This window comes from Petromyzon marinus, chromosome 19 (assembly GCF_048934315.1).
Source record: "Petromyzon marinus isolate PM22_M1 ecotype Great Lakes invasive population chromosome 19, UKy_Petmar_22M1.pri1.0, whole genome shotgun sequence".
NCBI lineage: Eukaryota > Metazoa > Chordata > Hyperoartia > Petromyzontiformes > Petromyzontidae > Petromyzon > Petromyzon marinus.
The window spans coordinates 116,424-140,573 of NC_133685.1; the positions used below are offsets into that span (position 1 = coordinate 116,424).

Below are 24,150 nucleotides of genomic sequence, written 5' to 3' on the forward strand. Positions count from 1 at the left end.
GTGACCGCTGGTTAGCGCATAGGCACCGCGAGCAGTAAGCCCTCGCAAGGTCTTACAACCACTCAACTAAAGACACAGGGAAGCCAATGCAACGATGCAAGCACAGAAGATGAGATGAGTTCTCGCAGCCATGGGGTGCGAGTGATCACCCTGGATGCTACCAAGGACCACACTCTGAACCCAAAACAACGAGGTGTCAATCCGCGAAAATACAAATGCATGTACCAGCCACTCTGCGTCAGAGGATGGAAGAACAGAACGCAGTCGAGCAATTTTTATAAGGTGGAAAACAGGTCCCTGCAGGGTGGGCTGGTAGGACAAGTCTCTGCGCTGTCTATTGCTGATTTTACACCCAACAGCACAAAATTTCACTTCGTTAAAGTATTGAAAGGGGACGGACGGACACATTAATCTATTGCAGGCTGGTACACTCAGTTTACAACTTCGTTCCTACCAGTATAAGAGGTCTTCACGACCTCGTTTGCACGCTAAACTAACTCATTCAAAAGACAGATTTTTTAAAAGGTAGATATATATTTCTCATGTTAAAAATATTTTTTTTGAAGAATGTATTTTCTATCAATAAATGTGTTGTTCAAGGAAACAGTAACCTTGCTAGCAGCAATAGAAGAGTGATGAGGCAACTCACTGATGGAAAGCAGTTGACTAGAGTGACTCAGTGAGATCTGGATTATCAACGACCCTGAATGCTTCATGTTGAATCATATCCGGTGCTGTGTGATGTGCCATGTAGTGTGTTGTAGAATGTGCCATGCGGTGTGATACAATGTAGCAAGCGATGTGCCTCCTTGCATACTGTAAGGTGTGCCGAAAGGTTTACTGCAGGGTGTGCCATGCGGTGTGCCATGTGGTGTGCTGTGGGGGTGTGCCGTGGGGTGTGCCATGCGGTGTGCCATGTGGTGTGCTGTGGGGGTGTGCCGTGGGGTGTGCCATGCGGTGTGCCATGCGGTGTGCCGCAGGGTGCGCTACAGGGTGTGCCATGCGGTGTGCTGTGGGGGTGTGCCGTGGAGTCTTATGTATGGAGTGTTGCCTAATGTGCCGCAGGGTGTTCCATGCGGTGTGCCTTGTGGTGTGCCGTGGGGGTGTATCGTGGGGTGTTACGTGTGGAGTGGTGTTGTCTGGTGTGCCCGCAGGGTATGCCGTGCAGTGATGTGACGTGGGGTGGCGTGGCGCTGCGTACCTTCACGGCTCTGCTCCCTCTGAGCACTGTCCAGTCAGCTCCCAAGCTGCTGACCTCCAGTCGAAAGGAGCTGACAAAGTAGCCAATCTGTGATTCATGCGACACGGCCCCCTGTGTAGCCACGCCACTCAACAGCTTCAATGACCCCAGATCCACCTGTAACGACAGTGCAAGGTTAAATGTCAGTGCAGTAAACTCTCCATTCAGCAGGCGACTTGGAAGTAGGGATTTTTGCATTCCCGGTAACCACATGAATATAACTGTAAAATAAATAAACGGTTAAAAACAGTTTAACACACGTACACCAATCTCTAGAGCAAAAAGCATCACAGTTTAACTTTTCAACTAAGAAATCAAGGGAGCAGCCACAGCAGTGTAATGGTGAGCACACCTGGATTTCAATCCAGAGGTTGCCAACTTGATCTCAAGACAGCAAGTTTCTCAAATCCCCCCACTGCCATCTCTTCCAAGACGTTTGGTCAGCATAGAAGAGTAGACCAAACACTCTCTAGAGCGCCATCGAGTGGATGCCCTTCCAGCAGCGTTGGCATGAGTGAGCAATTGCAGGGCTCCATCTTTACTTTTTAACTGTGGAACAAGGGCAATTGTATCATGCAGTGACTAAGGCTACCATGCCAGTTGTACATTCACATTTGCCACGCTGATCCTTCAACAATTGCCCAAGCTCTGTGGTTATATACTGAGATGTTTGGCCGTCTCCATTAATGAATGTTCCTACATGTGGGAAGAAACCGGAGTCCCTGGAGAAAACCGACATGTTCGAGGGGGGTAACACTCAATCTTCGTAAAGACAGAAAGGAATCCGCATGCTTTACTGCCGTAAACTTGAAAGCCGGGAGATGGCAACCCCAACACCCTTGGGTTGGGAGTTTCAATAATTTGTGTGATCCACCAACCCTCTTTGAAGCAGACGTTGCATTCGACCGCGCGTAAATGAGCCACGGCAGAACCCGCATTGCGCACCCTCTCGCACCTGTATCCACTCCCGCGGATCATCTCTGCTGGGCGTCCACCCATTGATGGGGTTGTGCAGGCGAGCCTGCCAAGGCTGCCACATTCTGCTGCTGTGCGTCGAGGAGGCTACGATGCGGTCGACCTCCACCTTGCCCGACTCCATGCCCAGCGGCTGGTTACACTGCACGGCTGAACAGAGCGGACAGGGACGCCCTCATCAGCTGCGCGATCGGCAGGGCAGCGAACGTGCTATTACCGGGTGGCTCAGCGCTAGAGCGAGCAGTTCACAATTGGAAGGTTGAAGGGTCAAACCCTGGTTGGGGTTGACTCAGCCCATGGTCCCTTAAGTGTGGATAAAATCAGTACCACTTTGTGGGGAAGTCAACAGTGGATGCCTTCAAGAGAGATTCATCCCTTCCATAGGAATGTGGAATTTCCACCACTAGCTCAGGGCTGTAAACGGGAGATGAGCACTGCCTCAATGCTCACTTATTTGAGCGGGAAATCACTGACATGGACTTATGCCAATTCACATAGCCAGGAGATGTATACCAACACAGAGCAATTCTGTATGAGAAGTGCAAGCTTGGTGACATTTTCTGATGTTGTTGGTATCATCAGCATGGACTGTGCAAATGATTACAAAGCAGTTGAGGGTCACCAGCAGATTCAGCTTGCTTGAAACAACGATGAAGTTATGTACTCCCAGAAGGCTGTGTAAAAATACTTTCATATTAACGTAGAGGAACAGATGTTTAAAGGGAGCATATTGTCTGCATATTTATATTGCTACTTATATTATCCACAACGATGCTAAAGATCATTTGAGAATTGTATTGTTGCAATGGCAGCAACAGTCAACAATAAAGCTGAAACGAACGAGCATTGAAACGCAGCATACTGCTCCACGCTTGTGACACTCACACTCGATGATACGCCGCGGGATGACCCGGTATGTCGCCCAAAACCCGTCAAGTGCGATTCCTCCATCGGTGTAGAAGGAGAGAGACAGGATTCCCGAGAAGGCCCGCACTTCGCCAGGAGACATTGCTCCACAGAACCGGCCCAGCAGGGGGCCCCCTACACACAGCCACACACACGAGGAGGTCACCCACCCACAGCCAGTACCGCACATGACAGGCATTCATTCAAGTGAAGAGTGAGTTGGCACTGTTCAACATGAGAACAGGAGTCAAAATTAGGTTGGGCAAATAAGTATTAAGGAATGTGCTCATCTCCTGTGTACAGCCCTGAGCCATTGGCGGACATTCCACATTCATATGGCTGGGACATGTCCATCCATAGAACCACTGTAGACTTCCCCACAGAGAGGATCTCATCTGAGACAAACGCTACGCCACGGCTCCCCACACACATAGACAAAGATCCATCTGTAGCTTTGACAGACTTTTGGGGCACATGCAGTTAGCAAGCACCATAACAAAGACACGCACGCAGACACACACCCACCACGTGGGGGCCCATCCCAGATCTCCAGGCGATCGTAGCGACACTCCGTGGCATCCACTGGTATCCCAGCCGTGCCAGGCTGGTCTCCCTCCAGCAGGAATGTGTGGAACTTCAGAACAATCTCAGAGCGAGGCACGGAGGCCTTGATGATGTAGGTGCACTCCAGATTGTGCTTGTAGGGCTCAGGGAAGCCCGGAGACTGCAACGAGCCATTAGGAGCTGTGAACATGTGCGAGCATTCATCTGCGAAAAAGGAAAGACAACGGGTAAACGGATGTGACTGTTTTTTTAACACAGTTGCTGAGCAAAGGCCCAATGTCAAGCGGCCAGCAGCAAACAGCACTGTCAAAGTGAGCTGAAACAACAATTCGCGCAATAAATGTTGGTATACCTGCCAATTAGATTATTGTGTCTGTGCCAGGTGATGGAGGGTCTTAACGATACAAATTTAGTCTGATCAATGTCGCCTAAACCATATATTAATTATGGATCAAGAATTTAAACACATTTCTTAAACTGTGCAAAGTTTATTAGAAGAGCTTTTGGGAAAAGAGACGATAGGAAAACATTCCCAAATCGAGCAGGGATTAAAACTGTCCGTGGTGTCTGCGTGTGGGCATGAGGGCTTGTGTCATGCCCCACCTGTGGCCTGTATCTCGAATCTCAGTGAGAAGCCAGCGCCCTGGGTGGAATAATCCGACTGGAAGTGGATGTAGAGCACCGGGCCCGAGGAGACGAGTGCCGAGGGGGGGATGTTCCCGCAGAACTTGCCCAGAACTTCTGCGTTGGTGTCTCGCCCGTCCCGGACCTCCACGTAGTCAAACCTAGAGGACAACGTGCGATGCCAGGGCTTTGTGGATGATAAGGCCATGGAGCTGGGATTTCAGTTCACGCAGACAACCACGTTACGAGGCTGACAACTCAAACACGGGTAAGCCGAGTGCCAGTTCGGCGTGGATCGACCTAGAAAATTAAGTTAATCAGCAGTGTCGACAGCAGTTTATACTACGTTGCTCGCAGTAACATCAACTGCAATCATTTTCTCACATCGTATTTGAGTATTTCACCTGAATAATTCTGGAGATGGAACCTCTCATTTACAAGGGTGTCCAGGGTGTCGATTGAAACACGCACAGCATATGTGTAATGGCGCGTGCACAAACATTTTAAATCTATTACTTCTGTAGCATGTATTTACACATTCAATATCACGTCCCGTCAAACATGTAAATAATCATGAATAACACTATGTAACACAATTTTTGTTCCTGGGTACTAAGTGTTATTTTTAAATTGCTTATGCCTAAAAAAGATAGAAAATGGCTATTATTACCCACACAAAAGCAACGTTTGTTGGGAATAATAGCCATTTTCTGTACTTTTGAGGCATAAGCAATTAGGAAATAACACTACCCAGGAACAAAACATTTTTTTTCGTTACACAGTGTAATTAAATGCTTTGCAACACTGGTTTGTACAGAACGTGCTTCTCCAGCTCTAAGTGTTTGAGTGTCCATAGATCGTTCCACACTGCAGCAGCTCCATCCGTGTCTGAGCGAGAGTTTTGCCTGTTTGCATATCTGTCATACGGTTTACCCCATTCTTGTACAGGGAAATTTAGTTTTTAGGTCCCTACGTACAACTGTTTCAACATTTTTTTGCCTATTTGTTTGTGTTTCTCCCTTGTGATGGGACTTTGTAGGATGAACGTTGAGATTTACAAAGGCACGAGGTGACCAATGAGTTATGAATTGGTCTGTAATAAGGTAGGCAATGAGATTAGGGGTTGACAGGTATGTATGGGTTTTTACTCCAAGGACAGTGACACTGTAATGGTTTTGGGACTGCTTCACAGAGTTTCCATTGGAGTAAAACGGTAGCGGTCGAGTGAAGTACAGCTGCCGGGGCATTTAAACGCAGCGGTCCCATCTTTAGACAGTGAAACGTGCATGCGTGTGGAGGTGAAGCGTGCACGCGTGCAGACACTGAACGTACAAGTGTCTAGACACTGAACGTACACGCGCCTAGACACTGAACATACACGCGTCTAGACACTGAACATACATGAGTCTAGACACTGAACGTACACGCGTCCAGACACTGAACGTACACGAGTCTAGACACTGAACGTACACGCGTCTAGACACTGGACTACACGCGTCTAGACACTGAACATACACGAGTCTAGACACTGAACGTACACGCGTCTAGACACTGAACATACACGAGTCTAGACACTGAACGTACACGAGTCTAGACACTGAACGTACACGCGTCTAGACACTGAACGTACACGCGTATAGACACTGAACATACACGAGTCTAGACACTGAACGTACACGCGTCCAGACACTGAACATACACGAGTCTAGACACTGAACATACACGCGTCTAGACACTGAACGTACACGCGTCTAGACACTGAACGTACACGCGTCTAGACACTGAACGTACACGCGTCTAGACACTGAACATACACGCATCTAGACACTGAACGTACACGCGTCTAAATACTGAACGTACACGCGTCTAGACACTGAACGTACAAGCGTCTAGATACTGAACATACACGTGTCTAGACACTGAATGTACACGCGTCTAGACACTGAACGTACACGCATCTAGACACTGAACGTACATGCGTCTAGACACTGAACGTACACGCATCTAGACACTGAACGTACACGCGTCTAGACACTGAACGTACACGCGTCTAGACACTGAACGTACACGTGTCTAGACACTGAACGTACACGCGTCTAAATACTGAACGTACACGCGTCTACACACTGAACGTACAAGCGTCTAGATACTGAACATACAAGCGTCTAGACACTGAATGTACACGCGTCTAGACACTGAACGTACACGCATCTAGACACTGAACGTACACGCGTCTAGACACGGAACGTACACGCGTCTAGACACTGAACGCGCACAAGTCTAGACACTGAACGTACACGAGTCTAGATACTGAATGTGCAAGCGTCTAGACACTGAACGTGCACGCGTCTAGACACTGAACGTACACGCGTCTAGACACTGAACATACACTAGTCTAGACACTGAACGTACAAACGTCTAGACACTGAACGTACACGCGTCTAGACACTGAACGTACACGCGTCTAGAGACTGAACGTACACGCGTCTAGACACTGAACGTACAAGCGTCTAGACACTGAACGTACAAACGTCCAGACACTGAACGTACACGCATCTAGACACTGAACGTACACGCGTCTAGACACTGAACGTACACGCGTCTAGACACTGAACGTACACGTGTCTAGACACTGAACGTACACGCGTCTAAATACTGAACGTACACGCGTCTACACACTGAACGTACAAGCGTCTAGATACTGAACATACAAGCGTCTAGACACTGAATGTACACGCGTCTAGACACTGAACGTACACGCATCTAGACACTGAACGTACACGCGTCTAGACACGGAACATACACGCGTCCAGACACTGAACGTACACAAGTCTAGACACTGAACATACACGCGTCTAGACACTGAACGTACACGCGTCTAGACACTGAACGTACACGCGTCTAGACACTGAACGTACAAGCGTATAGACACTGAACGTACACGCATGTAGACACTGAACGTACAAGCGTCTAGACACTGAACGTACATGCGTCTAGACACTGAACGTACAAGCGTCTAGACACTGAACGCACACGAGTCTAGACACTGAACGTACACGCGTCTAGACACTGAACGTACAAGCGTATAGACACTGAACGTACACGCATGTAGACACTGAACGTACACGCGTCTAGACACTGAACGTACACGCGTCTAGACACTGAACGTACAAGCGTCTAGACACTGAACGCACACGAGTCTAGACACTGAACGCACACGCGTCTAGACACTGAACATACAAACGTCTAGACACTGAACGTACACGCGTCTAGACACTGAACGCGCACAAGTCTAGACACTGAACGTACACGAGTCTAGATACTGAATGTGCAAGCGTCTAGACACTGAACGTGCACGCGTCTAGACACTGAACGTACACGCGTCTAGACACTGAACATACACTAGTCTAGACACTGAACGTACAAACGTCTAGACACTGAACGTACACGCGTCTAGACACTGAACGTACACGCGTCTAGAGACTGAACGTACACGCGTCTAGACACTGAACGTACAAGCGTCTAGACACTGAACGTACAAACGTCCAGACACTGAACGTACACGCGTCTAGACACTGAACGTACACGCGCCTAGACACTGAACGTACACGCGTCTAGACACTGAACGTACAAACGTCTAGACACTGAACGTACACAAGTCTAGACACTGAACGTACACGAGTCTAGATACTGAATGTGCAAGCATCTAGACACTGAACGCACACGAGTCTAGACACTGAACGTGCACGCGTCTAGACACTGAACGTACACGCGTCTAGACACTGAACATACACGAGTCTAGACACTGAACGTACAAACGTCTAGACACTGAACGTACACGCGTCTAGACACTGAATGTACACGCGTCTAGACACTGAACGTACACGCGTCTAGACACTGAACATACACGCGTCTAGACACTGAACGTACAAGCGTCTAGACACTGAACGTACACGCGTCTAGACACTGAACGTACACGCGTCTAGATACTGAACGTACACGTGCCTTCTTCTTGTTCGTCCATCATAGTTGATGATGACCATGGCACGTTTGTCATCTTGTTGGGGTTTGATGAGTGCGCAGATGGCTGAACAGGCCAATCCGAGCCCGGAATTCTCTGTGGCAACACTGGACAGGTCAGGGAGGACATCGAGCTCTGATGTGCAGCCACAAGTCCTGCCTTGGTAGATTTACGCTGCTGCCTCCTCAAGATAGCACAGGAGCTTCTCCTGCTCTCACAGAGGACTGCACCATCCTGTACTTCTCTTCTCCAGGCAGGTCGTTCCTGAGCTAGGGGGTTCCCAGCTTTTCAGGTCGAACCCAAAGCTCTTCAAGGAAGCTTTAACGGTGTCCTTGTAGCGCTTTTTGGGGCCACCTTGCGCTCGCTTGCCATTCTTCAGCTCGCCAAAGAAGACTTGTTTTGGCAGTCTCGCACAGGGCATTCTGGTCACGTGACCAGTCCATCTAAGCTGTTCCTTCGCAAGCAAGGTGTGGATGCTGGGGATATTGGCCTTGCTGAGGACTTCCGAGTCAGGGATTCTGTCTTGCCACTTGATCCTCGGCAGTTTCCTCAGATAGCTCAAGTGAAGATGGTTCAATTTCTTGGCATGGCGCAGGTAGACTGTCCAGGCTTCGCACCCATACAGAAGAGTTGGTAAGACAACAGCCTGGTAGACCTTCAGTTTTGTCTCCTGCTTGATGCCAGTTCTTTCCCATACCAAGTCACGTAGACGTCCAAAGGCTGCACTGGCCTTGACAATCCTGATGTTAACTTCATCATCTATGTGCACAGCGCGAGACAGAGTACTACCAAGGTAAGTAAACTTGTCAACGGCTGAAAGCTTTTGCCCATTCACAAAGATGGTGGGGGGCTCAGTGTAGGCTTTCCCAGGAGCATGTTGGTATAGGACTTCAGTCTTCTTTGTGTTGATTATTGGGCCAAAGTTGTTACAAGCTGAGGAGAAGTGGTCCATACTGTCCTGTAGATCTTAATTTTAGCCAGCAGCCAGAGCACAGTAATCAGTAAACAAAAGTTATCGAACAGTGACTTCCTCCACTCTAGTTTTGGCTTGCATCCTCCGCAGATTGAATAGCCCACCGTCAAAACGGTAGATGTAGCTAATCCCAGTGTTGTGGTTCTGGAATGAGTCTTGCAGCATGGCAGACAACACCATGCTGAAGAGCGTTGGTGCTAAAATGCAGCCTTGCTTCACCCCGTTTGTGATTGGGAACGGATCAGAGAGTTCTTGCTGATCTCTGACGCTGGCCATCATGCCATCATGGAGTTTGCGCACGATGCCAATGAACTTGTCTGGACACCCATATTTGGCCATGATCTGCCATAGGCCCTCCCGGCTGACTGTGTCGAATGCTTTTGTTAGATCAATGAAAGCCATACATAGATCAGCATTTTGTTCTTGGCATTTCTCCTGTAACTGCCGGGCAGTAAATACCACGTCAGTGATTCCGCGGTCTTTCTGAAACCACGCTGACTTTCAGGTAGCAGACCCTGGTCTAGGTGGACAATTAGGTGGTTCAGAAGGATTCTTGCCAATATTTTGCCAGCGATTGATAGTATGGAGATGCCTCTATGGTTGTCGCAGGCTTGTCGATTGCCTTTCCTCTTATAGAGATGGATTATAGAGGCATCCTTGAACTCCTGGGGAACGGCTTCTAATTTCCACAGAGACTGGAAGAGGTCGGTCAGTTTCTCGACTAAGCGAGGCCCTCCAGCCTTGTAGATTTCCACTGGAATGGCATCGGACCCTGGAGCTTTGCCTGATGAGATGAGGCTTATGGCTTTGCTGGTTTCCTCAATGGATGGTAGAACAGCAAGGGACTGGTTTATTTCAACTTGAGGCAGTCTCACAATTGCCTCCTCATTTATCCATGATGGCTGGTTGAGGACTGCGCTGAAGTGTTCAGCCCACCTTGCAAGTATTTCGTCCTTCTCCGTGAGGAGTGTTGTTCCATCTGCATTCAGGAGAGGTGAAGTTCCTGAGTGTTGCGGACCATAGACCTGCTTGAGTGCATCATAGAGGCACTTGGTGTTGTTACTCTCAGCGTAGGACTGAATCTCCACAGCTTTTGCATACAGCCAGGTGTCTTGCATGACTCTGAGTCTCTGCTGGACAACCCTTCGAATGTTGAGGAAGGCAGTTGTATTTAAGCTTGAGCTGCTGTCATGCAGATATGCTTTATGCAGGCGATGTTTTTTGTCAAGGAGTGCTTGGATTTCTGCATCATTCTCATCAAACCAATCTTGATGTGTACGTATGGGGAACACCACGTGATTCAAGGGCTGTAGAATGCAGCATGGTCTTGAGGGCAGTCCAGTCTGAATCAGCGTCTGCATGCTCGAAGCTTAAAGACTCCAGGTGATGGTCTAGAGCCTCAACAAAGGCCAGTCTGGTGTGTTCCTGTTGTAGGCGAGTGATGTTAAGACGCTTGAGACGTCTTTTTCCTTGTGGGTGTCTTGGAAGCTTAATCCAGATGTTAAGTTTGGAGACGATGAGAAAATGGTCAGTCCAACATTCAGCACCACACATTGCCTTGGTCCACCCTGACATCGTGCCGGTCGCTCCTCCTCACGATGACGGAGTCAATCAAGTGCCAATGGTGTGAACGAGGATGCATCCATGACGTTTTCTTGCGCTTTGGTAGTTGGAATATCGTGTTGGTGATGAGCAGGTCAAATTCAGAGCATGTTTTCAGCAGCAGAAGGCCGTTGCTGTTACATTTTCCAATGCCATGTGCACCTATGACTCCATTCCATGATTTATGGTCACTTCCAACTCTGGCATTGAAGTCACCAAGTATCAGGAGTTTGTCAGAGCTGGCTGTGGCAACAATAATGACTTCCAGGTCATTATAAAACTTGGTTTTGATCTCGTCAGAGTTGGTCATGGTAGAGGCATAGGCACTGATGATGGTGGCCTCCTTTTTACCCAATAGGTGGAGCTTTAAGGTCATTAAACGGTCATTTATACCTTTGGGTAGGCTTGCCAGTTGGTTGACTAGGTGTTTTTTTTTACTGCAAAACCAACACCAGCATCACCTCTCTCCTCCTGGCCTCGTCTGCTCCAGAAGAATGTGTAACCTGCACCCACTTCAGTCACCTGTCCAGTATTGGCCAGTCGGGTCTCACCAAGGGCAGCAACATCCACATTATATCTGGATAGCTCTCTGCCCACGAGGGCAGTGCGTCTCTCAGGTCTTTTTGATCCGGATGTGTCCATCAAAGTGCGCACATTCCAGGCACCAACAGTGAGTGGTATCACTTTGGTCTTTTTCATTTTATTTGTTTTTTGACCGCAGGTATGGGATCCCACCAGCTGCGGTAGGATGGCCAGGATGTTTTGAAGCAGGCAATGTTTAGGGTACCTTTTCTAACCCTTTCCTCACTACGGAGGTGAGCAGTGTAATCCTGAAAATGGCTGCTCAGTCACTCAGGGTCATGCCGGACTTCACTGCTGCTTCGGTCCAGTGAGGGAATGGCCAATATTCTGAGCCACCTGTGGGCAGGATTGCAGCTACAGCTTCCAGAATATCCGTGCCTGCTTCGTCGTTGCTCACCCATCGCCACAGGACTTGGATAATGACGATGGTAAAAAGTGCCATGACTTGTGCAGAGCACTTGTATTTAAGTGAGGGTGATTTGCGCAGTGTCAACCTCACTCTCTCGACCAGCCCCATCTGTACCCAGTGGCAAGACATAGTCAAAACGACTGGAGATGGTCCTGGTTGCAGTGGAAGGTCTAAAGACCCTTTTGGTGGAATTTCCTCCACCAGGGGTTCCACATGCCCAGCCTCAGACAAGCTGAGTGTTCCGGGTTAGTTAACCGCTGCAATGGGTTCGGTGTTGGCAGCTGCTGACTGTACCGACTCACCAGGGATGTTGAGCCTGGTGTACGCCTATGGTAGCAGCTAGAGGGTCGGCCCAGATGGAACAAGCCTGAAGCACAACTAGCTGGTCAGACACGCGTCTAGACACTGAACGCACACGAGTCTAGACACTGAACGTGCACGCGTCTAGACACTGAACGCACACGAGTCTAGACACTGAACGTGCACGAGTCTAGACACCGAACGTACAAGTGTCTAGACACTGAACGTACACGCGTCTAGACACTGAATGCACACGCGTCTAGACACTGAACGTGCACGAGTCTAGACACTGAACATGCACGCGTCTAGACACTGAACGTACACAAGTCTAGACACTGAACGTACACGCGTCTAGACACTGAACGCACACGAGTCTAGACACTGAACGTGCACGCGTCTAGACACTGAACGCACACGAGTCTAGACACTGAACGTGCACGCGTCTAGACACTGAACGTACAAACGTCTAGACACTGAACGTACACGCGTCTAGACACTGAACGTGCACGCGTCTAGACTCTGAACATACACGCATCTAGACATTGAACGTGCACGCATCTAGACACTGAACGTACACGCATCTAGACACTGAACGTGCACGAGTCTAGACACTGAACGTGCACAAGTCTAGACACTGAACGTGCACGCGTCTAGACACTGAACGCACACGAGTCTAGACACTGAACGTACACGCGTCTAGACACTGAACATGCACGCGTCTAGACTTTGAACATACACGCATCTAGACATTGAACGTGCACGCATCTAGACACTGAACGTACACGCATCTAGACATTGAACGTGCACGCATCTAGACACTGAACGTGCACGCGTCTAGACACTGAACGCACGCGAGTCTAGACACTGAACGTACACGTGTCTAGACACTGAACATACATGCGTCTAGACACTGAACGTACACGCGTTTAGACACTGAACATACACGCGTCTAGACACTGAACATACATGCGTCTAGACACTGAACATACACGCGTTTAGACACTGAACATACACGCGTCTAGACACTGAACGTGCATACGTCTATACACTGAACATGCACGCGTCTAGACACTGAACGTGCACGCGTCTAGATACTGAATGTGCACGCGTCTAGATACTGAACGTGCTCGCGTCTAGACACTGAACCTGCTCGCGTCTAGACACTGAACGTGCACGCGTCTAGACACTGAACGCGCACGCGTCTAGACACTGAACGCACGCGAGTCTAGACACTGAACGTACACATGTCTAGACACTGAACATACACGCGTCTAGACACTGAACATACACGCGTCTAGACACTGAACGTACATGCGTCTAGACACTGAACATACACGCGTTTAGACACTGAACATACACGCGTCTAGACACTGAACATACACGCGTCTAGACACTGAACAGACATGCGTCTAGACACTGAACATACACGCGTTTAGACACTGAACATACACGCGTCTAGACACTGAACGTGCACGCGTCTAGACACTGAACATGCACGCGTCTAGACACTGAACGTGCACACGTCTAGACACTGAACGTGCACACGTCTAGACACTGAACGTACACGCGTCTAGACACTGAACATACACGCGTCTAGACACATAACGTACACGCGTCTAGACACTGAACGTGCACGCGTCTAGACACTGAACGTGCACGCGTCTAGACACTGAACGTGCACGCGTCTAGACACTGAACGTGCACACGTCTAGACACTGAACGTGCACGCGTCTAGACATTGAACGTGCACGCGTCTAGACACTGAACGTGCACGCGTCTAGACACTGAACGTGCACGCGTCTAGACACTGAACGTGCACGCGTCTAGACACTGAACGTGCACGCGTCTAGACACTGAACGTGTACGCGTCTAGACACTGAATGTGCACGCGTCTAGACACTGAACGTGCACGCGTCTAGACACTGAACGTGCACGCGTCTAGACACTGATCGTGCACGCGTCTAGACACTGAACGTGCACGAGTCTAGACACTGAATGTACACGCGTCTAGACACTAAACGTGCACGAGTCTAGACACTGAACGTGCACGAGTCTAGACACTGAACGTACATGAATCTAGACACTGAACGTGCACGCATCTAGACACTAAACGTACACACGTCTAGACACTGAATGCCCAGTGGCAGGTGGTTTCACCGACGCACAAAACACCTCCAGCTCGGAGTGCGACAGTAAATTCTGTACTCGCAATGAGATGGGGGACAACATGCGGCAGAGCGTGCACAACTAACTCCATCACCAACCGGAAGGCAACGCAAACTGATCCACACGTGTCTTGTTGTGCAGAACGCAAGATGCAAAAGAAAACAATTGTCTGCTCATTCCCTCCTGAAAGGCGTGAATGATTCTATTATTGTATTGTGCTCGGCATAGATTTGTGTCATACTATGATCCGTCTAACAAGAAAAGAGTCATTGCCCATACACATCTGGCAGTTCACCAGCCTTGGTTCAAGAAAGCCTGAAATAGCTGATGAGACAATGTCAAAACCAGTCGAATTTGCTTGTATTATATAAACCAAAGCTACTACGTTGCACTCCCAATCGGTCGTGTGGCTGACAGGCTGTATAAAAGAATACAAAGATGGCGAGGTGTGGTGTCTGCTCATGTTCGTTCATGTTAACGTAAGCAAAGCATATGCCGCACGTCAACATCGAAATAAAGCATTGGTCAAACATCCCAATGCAGCACCCTCTTCTAAAAACTCTTTGCACTCAGTTCGGCCTCCATTGTAAACCACTCGGGTTCAACTTACACCAGAGTTCGTTCACAGGCGGAGTATGTTGTAATGATGGACACCTACCGACATTCCGAAGTCTTCTCCACATCAAAGTGTGGGTTGAAGGTGACTGAAATGCGCTGGTCGCGTTGCGGGGCCTGTACCTCCCACCGGCACACCAAGTGTGGCGGGTAATCCTTGGGGTATCCGGGGGACGTGATGTACCCTGGGGTACCGGCTGACAACTTGCCCCCACAAGCTGTCTCGGGCACACGCGGGCAGAGAACAAATCAAGCTTCAGCCATTTCCAAACTGGGGCCGAGAGCGCCTCCCACGACTTCCACATTGGTGGCGGCTGCGGTGTCCGTGTCACGGGCGTCTCTTGGATAACAGCATCACAGCAATTCAGATCAAATAAGCCACTAGATATATGTCCACATAATGCGCACGTACCAATTGGTATGTGACATAGCTAGAACGCATCCAATCCAGAATTCTAGGACTACATTTACTGCACTACGAGTCATACAATTTTGATGGACACTGGTAATTCTGGATGGACCCAAACACCGCTCATCTGCACACCAGCTCCACTCATTCTGGATGGACACCAGCCATTCAGAATGGACAAATCCCCCCCCTCCCCCTTAAAGCCTTTACAGCCTGTTAGGGCAGTGAGGGAGCACCGATGAAAGTCCGCACGGAACACGAGGGGGTGGGTGGCCAGCACCACGCCTGGCCGCCTTTGTCTCCCCAGTGGCGATGTTTACACATCGGACCAAATACTCGTTTGGTCGTGAGTCCAACTCGGGTCATCGGGTTCGTAGCGCTGTGCGCCACCGCTCCCCACTAAGGGAGGATACCAACATCACGACCGCGTGAACTCCGCGTTGTCGCGGCACGAGGGGGGCAGGTGGGGCGCTGCAGGTGCAGGCAGAGTCGGTGTCTCCGTGACAGCCACGGCTGGGCTGGAGGACACCGCCTCGATCCGTGGCCCACCCCGGGGGCCGCGCCGCTGCCACCGGGCCCCTGTTCTCACCTTCATCCTCCGTGGCCACGACAGCAGAAAAAGCGACCGCCACCATCGCGGCCGCCAGAAGCTTCCGAAACCTCACAGCCATTCCCAGCGCTCCCGCCAACGCGGCCCAGACGTAGGGAACGGTCCCCAAAGGTTCCTTGGACAGAAGCCCTCGGCGCAGAGCGCGCGGAATGCGCAGGACCCCTGTGTCTGGCGCGGGGGGCCGAGACAGTTCCCAGTAACAGGGAGCTGGGAGGGGGGGGGGGTCCTAGCAGATGGCGCCGTGGAGATCGCAGCTTGCAGCGTGGAGCTGACGGGGCCTCCAGGCGAGACAAGACAACCCAGCTCAGAGTGCCTCGCCTCGACGAACTCTCCCAAACCTCTCCCAGCTGCGCTCCTCCTTTGACGAAAACTCAGAGGCGAATTCGCTCTTCCCCAGAGCGGAGCGATGAGAGGGGAGGCGGGGCTGGAGGAAGAGGATGGTGACGATTGCTCAAGACCTGTGGCATCACCACCACCCTCCCCGCGTGAGGCCATCACACGCACGCGGGCACACGTACACAGCTCCGCATATACACACTGATACACACACACACAGATACACAGACACAGCTCCACACGCGGCTCCGCACACACACAGCTCCACACGCAGCTCCGCGCGCACACAGCTCCACACGCGGCTCCGCACACACACAGCTCCACACGCGGCTCCGCACACACACACAGCTCCACACGCGGCTCCGCACACACAGCTCCACACGTGGCTCCGCACACACACACACAGCTCCACACGTGGCTCCGCACACACACAACTCCACACGCGGCTCCGCGCACACACACAGCTCCACACGTGGCTCCGCACACACAGCTCCACACGTGGCTCCACACGTGGCTCCGCACACACACAGCTCCACACGTGGCTCCGCACACACACACACACAGCTCCACACGCGACTCCGCACACACAGCTCCACACGTGGCTCCGCACACACACAGCTCCACACGTGGCTCCGCACACACACAGCTCCACACGTGGCTCCGCACACACACACACACAGCTCCACACGTGGCTCCGCACACACACAGCTCCACACGTGGCTCCGCACACACACACACACACAACTCCACACGCGGCTCCGCACACACACAGCTCCACACGTGGCTCCGCACACACACCGCTCCACACGTGGCTCCGCACACATACAGCTCCATTCTCACACCTCCACGACAACCGCTGTTCGCCACGAAGTGGGGACGTCACCACGGCATTTGTGCCAGGCGAGGTGCACTTTGATGCTACGTGAAGTGTTGAAGGCTCGCTGACAAGTCAAGAAATATACCCAGGTGCCATGGGTTCAGTAAGATTACTCGTAAACGCAGCAACTGTGCTCCCCACTGTGCAAACTCCACTCCGTTTCATCGGCCCGGCGCTCTGCTCGTTGTGAGCTTCGCTCCTCCGCCCTCCCCTGTTGTTGGAGGGCGACTGCCTCAAACTGCTTAGGAGCGTTCTCGACAGTGCCGGATTATCCTAGTAGCAAAAGTAGCTACACATGCAGTAGTAGCTACTACACATGCAGTAGTAGCTACTACACATGCAGTAGTAGCTACTACACATGCAGTAGTAGCTACTACACATGCAGTAGTAGCTACTACACATGCAGTAGTAGCTACTACACATGCAGTAGTAGCTACTACACATGCAGTAGTAGCTACTACACATGCAGTAGTAGCTACTACACATGCAGTAGTAGCTACTACACATGCAGTAGTAGCTACTACACATGCAGTAGTAGCTACTACACATGCAGTAGTAGCTACTACACATGCAATAGTAGCTACTACACATGTAGTAGCTACGGGCCCCGCACTTTCAAGAACCACGCGCTAAATGCTTTTAATCTATCAATTCCGGTTCAGTGATTCTGCACTTTCTGTATTACTATAGTACTATACTGCCTTCAACTTTTATGAACGATTGGGTGTTTAATGTTAGCGATTTGTTTAGTATCTGGCTGTATAGAAAATGAAAAAATACAATTCCTTTACGATACAAGTTAAAAATGTTTTAATATTTGTTTTTTTACACTTGGGTTATTTCGGTAAAGTCACGTAGAAAGAGCAATGTGTGTCTCTGTGTCATCTCTCTGCTTATGTGTCTGTCTGTCTCCGTGTCTGTGTTTTGTCTCTCTCTCAAATTTAGCAATCTTTGGGAGAACGTAATCAACCAGGTAGGGTGTTGACTGTTATGTTAGCCGACTCTCAGTGTTGTATTGCATTCTAATTTTACTAGGTTTGTTTTCTCTTTCATTGTACCTGATGATTGCTTGTGTTGCTATTATTTAATTTATTATTATTTTTCTACGTGACTTTACCGAAAGAACCAAAGAGTAATTCCTGCAGTCACGAAAGCTCCAAATCAAATTAGTTATTTTTATTATATAGGGCCCCTTTATAACATATGCTACAGGCCCCGCACTAGTTCTCGAACCTCCTCCACAGAGGCCAATCTTGACACCGCTGGTACCAGTCATCGGCAAGTCATCTCAGCTCAACATTCTCCTGTACCACATCAGTCCATCTCTTCTCTAGCATGTGCCTCACCCGTTTAGCCTCCATATCCGGCCAAACAAAAGCTGTTTGGACGTGGTGGCTGGACATGCGGGTTACACAACCCAGCCAACGCAGCCTCACCTGCCAGAGAGCTCACTGATGGAGCAGTGTCCATATCTTTAATGGATATGAGCTCCACACACATTCAGCTCTGGTTAAACCAAGAATGGAATGGTAGGCAGGCTGGGCCGAATGTTTTAAATTGGCACGGATGTTCCTTTAAAGGGGTCCACGTTTCACAAGTGTAGTGACTGATTGTCACTGTGTGGTGCCGGGCTTACGAAGCCACGGCGGATATTGTGTTGGCATTACGTGTAGCCCGCTTACTCGACGTAGTACCACCAGCCCTAGCGGGGCTTGGGTGAGCGCTGGTCATCGCGGAGGCACCGCGTACAGCGTGCGGTGCGGGCTCCCGGTGAAGGAACGAGAGTGTCAGCCAGCCAGGGTTACCTTGGGGCATGATACGCTGGTTGACCTGCCGACACGTGACCGGATGATATTGGAGGGGGGCCACCGGTAGACGAGGGCCACTGGGCGGTCACGTGGTCTAAAAAAGCTCTCGGGGAGCCTTTGGGAAAGAGCTCAAGAGATCTGGAACGTGGGCGGGGCGAAGGGTGGAGCCAGCCCCATCCCAGGTGGGTATAACGGGGGGCCCGTGAGGGGCTCGGGGTTCTTCGTGTTGCTGGTGATGAAGATCCGCGTCGGGTAAAAGGAGCCTCTAGCCACGCGGTCCGGGACCCAGCTTGTGGTCCGGGCCGGGATAGCAAACCGTGTCTAGTTCTGCCGTAGCGTGGCTAGAAGAACATTCAACACCCAAGTGTAGGTTGTGTTATGTTGATTTATTTAATAGTGTTGCTCCCATGATAACGTATGCGACTCAGTTCGACTCATTACACAAGCATAAAGGAGGGCATGACTGTAGTCGAGAAGACCCGGAGCTTAGTATGGAGCGATAGGCCATGTCGCTCCACACAGCTTTACGCAGTCGATGAAAAGATAATGCCTCTCGACTCATTCGGAGTGAGACCTCTGCTGCCAAAAAGGAACGTTTTTTTCAGTTTATTTTGGTATAGCCCTGTGAGCCATTTGGCTCTTGCCCAGATATGGGAATTTCTCCATTCTCTTCACAAATGCCCCATCAGGCAGGTGCTTAGTTTTGATGGGGCTGATGGTCATGCCATATATGGTAGCCTGCACATTTCCACCTACCCTCAGCACCTGGGAGATCATCTTTAGCTGGTGCTTTACCTGCTCTCAGACTCTCTGGTTCGCTCTCCGCACTTCCTCACTACCAGAGTAACACCAACACCATGATGGTGGTGGGGTGTTGTGCTGCTGGAAATGGAAAGTGATGATTATTACGGAGAATGTGGTGGTAGTGGTGGTGGTGGTGGGGGGTGTAGGGGTCGCTATGGTGTTATCGTACCTGCGGGTGGTCTAGTGGGGTCTACGGGATCTGGATCGACAAGGTATGCGCGGTCTCACACACGCTAATTGCGGAGCAAATATCAGACTGACAAGCGAGGTTGCATACTGTAAGTAGTTTTTATTTATAATTTTTTTGTTACAAAGGTATAAACGAAATGTTATGAATCTACATATTGTCAGTTACACGTCTATAATAGGCTGCCATATGCCTATTGATGCACGCTAATTTACCACTGAAGCCAAGGTATAATGTTAAACTACGCCATCATTAGACGGCTGTAAAAGCGTTCTTCGCTGAAGGTTACAAGCCTACAACTTGCTTACAGCTTCCACACACAGCTGAATAAAACATACCTGGATAATAAGTGGGAATACAAGTGATCACGTGTCTACGGATATAACTTTGGTCCTCATATGGTCCCTGCTGTGCGTGGCTGTACGGATCTGTGCCCACGGGGCTCAGCATGCACGGTTATAACGAAATGTTGTAAATCTACATATTGTCCGTTACACGTTCATGAGAATAGGCTGCCATATGCCGATCGATGCATGCACGGTTCTGACCGCACACCACGATCAGACCCATCCGTGGCATCTTGGAGAATACAAGATAACATAATCAGACAAACTCGCCTCCCTCACACATCTGTCCCTCCAGGCAAATAAAAGTATTTAACACATTCCATTAGCAATAACTTTGGGAGTACATAATTTCAGCAGCATTGGTTAAGTTTAACATGTAGGCTTTCGCGACCAATATCATCCATAAGTTTTTTTTGGGTTAGAGCGCGTGAATGTGTCGTTAAAACCCGCCACCACCCGACATAGCCAACTAACTAGTAAGGGTTGTCACGTAAACAGCACATGCCAATTCGTCACTAGTACAGCACACCGGTGTGTTGGGAGAACCAAGCCACAATATTTACAATCTGAGTACGACGTTTCGGCAGTAATTACTAGCGTCATCAGGCGACAACCAGATTTTTGGAGAAGTCCACCTGTTTCGTACCTTATATAGAGGCGTAGATGTGGTGACCACAATTTTGCGCTCTTGCGCATTATGCGAGCGCTTTGATCTTGTCCTTCTTGTCTATTGTGCGTATTAAATAACCGTACCAACGGTAATCTCTATTGAAGTCTGCTGCCCTTTATAGGCATGCATTAAAATAATGTATTATTTGATTATTCGCTTCCACGTAGCACTAAGGCGGTAGGTATCCGAACGGTTACAATTATTTTATTTCTTTCAATTTCGCTAGATTCTCTAATTATTCTTGGCCAGTAGTAGCTAGTTTTTTCAGAGAACGTCAACATTATCAAAATCAGCTGAGTGTCTTTGTTGGGACGCGTGTTCTGCTACTGCTGACAGTTGTATTTGTGATCATTTAATATTTCTCTGATGTTCTTTTAGTTTCGTGCTGATCATTCGTCCTGTTTGCCTAACATAACATTTCCCACACGTGCAGTTAATCCTGTACACACCTTCTGTTGATAGCTTCGGTAATACATCTTTTGTACCAAAAATAAAATCTGTATTTTGCGGGAGTAACTGATAAACTAGCCATATGTTTGGAAAAACAAAACATCCGAGTCAGATTTGGCACGGTACATAAAATACAGAAATTATTTTATATAATTACTGCCGAAACGACGTACTCAGATTGTAAATGTTTTGGCTTGGCTCTCCAAAACGCCGGTGTGCTGTACTAGTGACGAATTGGCCACGTTCTGTTTTCGTGACAACCCTTACTAGTTGGCTGTGTCGGGTGGTGGCGGGTTTTAACGACAAATTTATATATTTACGCGATCTAACCCAAAAAACCTTTATTATGGAGCATTGGTTCAACACAAACTCTGGAACAGCTTTGACATTCAGTGTCTCATCAGCAATCAGCCTTGCTTGAATCAATACTGATGTCAGATGTACAAAGACAAAAACCTTCTCTAAAATTATACAAGGCCGCATAGCTGATAGGATGTGAATGATGCTCAAGAGTGAATAATCACGTTATATATTTTATGTGGAGGCGGATTGTATGCTTATTTATTTATTTCAGCAGAGTGACCCTGGGAAGTCATCGAGCGCTCGTATCCTGAACTAGCAAGGGCGTCATGAGGGCAGAGCTGACCACCCGTTACAAACCACCTGGTGACATTTTTCACTGCCTTTTAACAACCACCCTTGCCAGCCCCTCCCACACCTGCCAGCACAATTGTGATTTTCTGCTCATGACAAGAGGCAATGATGCTCATCTCAAGTTTACAGCACCGAGACAGTGGAGAGATTCCAGTGGTGGGTGCGAGTCTCTCCATAGGACAACCACTGTTGACCTTCCCATAAAGTGGTACTAATTTTATCAACCCCGGAGGGAGGATGGGCTGCTTGAGCCTCCAACAAGGATTTTAACTTGCGACCTTCCGAATGCGAGTCGCTCGCTATGCTGATGAGCAGCCACCTGATCAGCTAATTTTTGGAGACCGTTTGTGTTCAAAACAAATTATGGGACATGGCTTTGTGTGTGCACCATCTCACATGTCGAGACGCACGTGGTTTCGTACCTCATTGACAACCACTGCAGCACAGCAATGGAAGTGATGAGAGGAGGCAACAATCCAAGACCACAATTTACGGAGGGGGTCCATTAAACTAGATTATGTCAAACTACTAAAAAGTCATTACACAGCAGCACCCTACAAACAGCTGCCAAGGCCCACGACCGTACAATAGAAACATGTAAAAGCGGTATTGCTCCCAAGGTGAAACATAGCCCACGCGATTGGCTTGAGTGCACTACTCATCGCATCACCACCTTTTCCACTAGATCAAACCGGGACATGATAGAGTTACACATAATACCTCCAGATCTGCAACCCAAACATGGTTGCCAATATCCAGACTGTTCTGGTCAACCCAGACAGGTAGCAAGCCTAACTGCTAGACTGCTGCTGTCTGCCCCCATTGAAAGTCCTTGGGCTTCAACATGTGACGGGCCTTGGGGGGCTGAAAGCCAAACCTAGCCAGGTCCTGCTGCTGGCCTACGTGGGTGGCCTGCGTGGCCAGTGGGGACTGCTGATGCTGCTGGTGGTAGTGGTGGTGCCCCCCTCCAGCACCCGCCGAATGGAAGCGGGGAATACGCGTGAGTTGCGCAGGAGAATTCTGGAGTTCCACCGAACGGCCCCCGACCGTGGGTCCCGTCCGGCCAGGGCGCCCCGTGTCCCGCTGCGAAGAGGTGGCGGCACGGCGCTGTAGAGAGCCCGTGGAGAGGATTGCGAGTCGAGGAAACCCCAACACACCCATCCCTGCGGGCTGCGGGACGCCTCCCGCGGGCCGCTCCGCGTGGCGCGAAGGCTGCTCCACCTGCTGCTTCGCGTGTCGGGAGCGGCTGGAAGGAGCTTCAGAGTTGAGCGGTGCAGAGGGCAGTGGCTGCGTGCGCGATGTTTTGCCTGGGTCTCCTCGAGACGCTGAAGTCACTTTCTCTGCTCGGGTATCTTCTGCTGGGCGTGATGCTCGCTTGGTTTGCCTGAATTACAAACATTCACAGTTGATCTTACAAACAGGTGGGTTTTTTAAATGCATGAATTCAAAAATTTCACCTGGAAAATCCCTAGAGATGCAACATCCAATGTGCATGGGTATCCAGGGTGGCGATTGACTGGTGCCATATTCAGTGTGTAAATACATGCTGCAAAAGTTAGAGATTGAAATGTGTACGGGTCATTGCACGTTTTCTGTGCGTGTTTCAATCGACAGCCTGGATACCATTGTAAAAGAGAGGCTCCAACTCCATGATTATCCAAGTGAAATACTCCAATGCAATGTCAAAAAATGATTGTCATTTACCGGTAACTGCATGAAATTATTTTGCAAATAATGGTTGCCGCATGCACAAACGAAGGGAGCTGCAGTAGAACAATGGACATGCAATCTAGAGGTCGTCGATTGCGAATATGATTTATAAAAGTTAATTAAATCCCTCTCGCCTCTGTCCACCTAGCAGTATTAATGTGGTGGGGTAAAGGTGGCGTGCAGTAAGGTAAAGTGTGGGTATGCCCACCCCGGCAACCCAGATTCAATTCCTGCTCATGGTCAACACCCTTGACAATTATCTGAACTGGTCCTGGGCCTCTCCTAGGTCGGCTCAGCCTCAAATGAGTACC

The 24,150-nt window shown here is 49.6% G+C and overlaps 2 protein-coding genes and 1 long non-coding RNA gene across 6 annotated transcripts in view; 1 reads left to right on the forward strand and 2 right to left on the reverse strand.

Annotated features, from left to right (window-relative positions):
• The window catches only part of LOC116944015 (neuropilin-2), a 41,289-nt gene extending 24,913 nt beyond the window's left edge, over nucleotides 1-16,376 (reverse strand). For both annotated transcript variants that reach the window (XM_076067990.1, XM_076067989.1), the window contains exons 1-7: nucleotides 15,976-16,376; nucleotides 15,021-15,195; nucleotides 4,289-4,470; nucleotides 3,647-3,889; nucleotides 3,101-3,256; nucleotides 2,196-2,365; nucleotides 1,202-1,357 (exon numbers count right to left, since the gene is read on the reverse strand). In XM_076067990.1, the coding sequence (XP_075924105.1) occupies nucleotides 1,202-1,357; nucleotides 2,196-2,365; nucleotides 3,101-3,256; nucleotides 3,647-3,889; nucleotides 4,289-4,470; nucleotides 15,021-15,195; nucleotides 15,976-16,057 (1,164 nt within the window). In that variant the 5' untranslated portion in view covers nucleotides 16,058-16,376. The remainder of the gene's footprint in view (nucleotides 1-1,201; nucleotides 1,358-2,195; nucleotides 2,366-3,100; nucleotides 3,257-3,646; nucleotides 3,890-4,288; nucleotides 4,471-15,020; nucleotides 15,196-15,975) is intronic.
• Nucleotides 16,377-16,642: 266 nt separating this feature from the next.
• LOC142925122 (uncharacterized) lies at nucleotides 16,643-23,618 on the forward strand. The gene is made up of 3 exons (XR_012942216.1): nucleotides 16,643-17,298; nucleotides 18,155-18,182; nucleotides 23,143-23,618. It is a non-coding gene; the product is annotated as an uncharacterized LOC142925122 (long non-coding RNA).
• Nucleotides 20,091-24,150, reverse strand: part of PARD3 (par-3 family cell polarity regulator) — a 76,208-nt gene continuing 72,148 nt past the window's right edge. For all 3 annotated transcript variants that reach the window (XM_032957417.2, XM_032957416.2, XM_032957418.2), the window contains one exon: nucleotides 20,091-23,513. In XM_032957417.2, coding sequence (XP_032813308.2) covers nucleotides 22,928-23,513 — 586 coding nt within the window. In that variant the 3' untranslated portion in view covers nucleotides 20,091-22,927. The remainder of the gene's footprint in view (nucleotides 23,514-24,150) is intronic.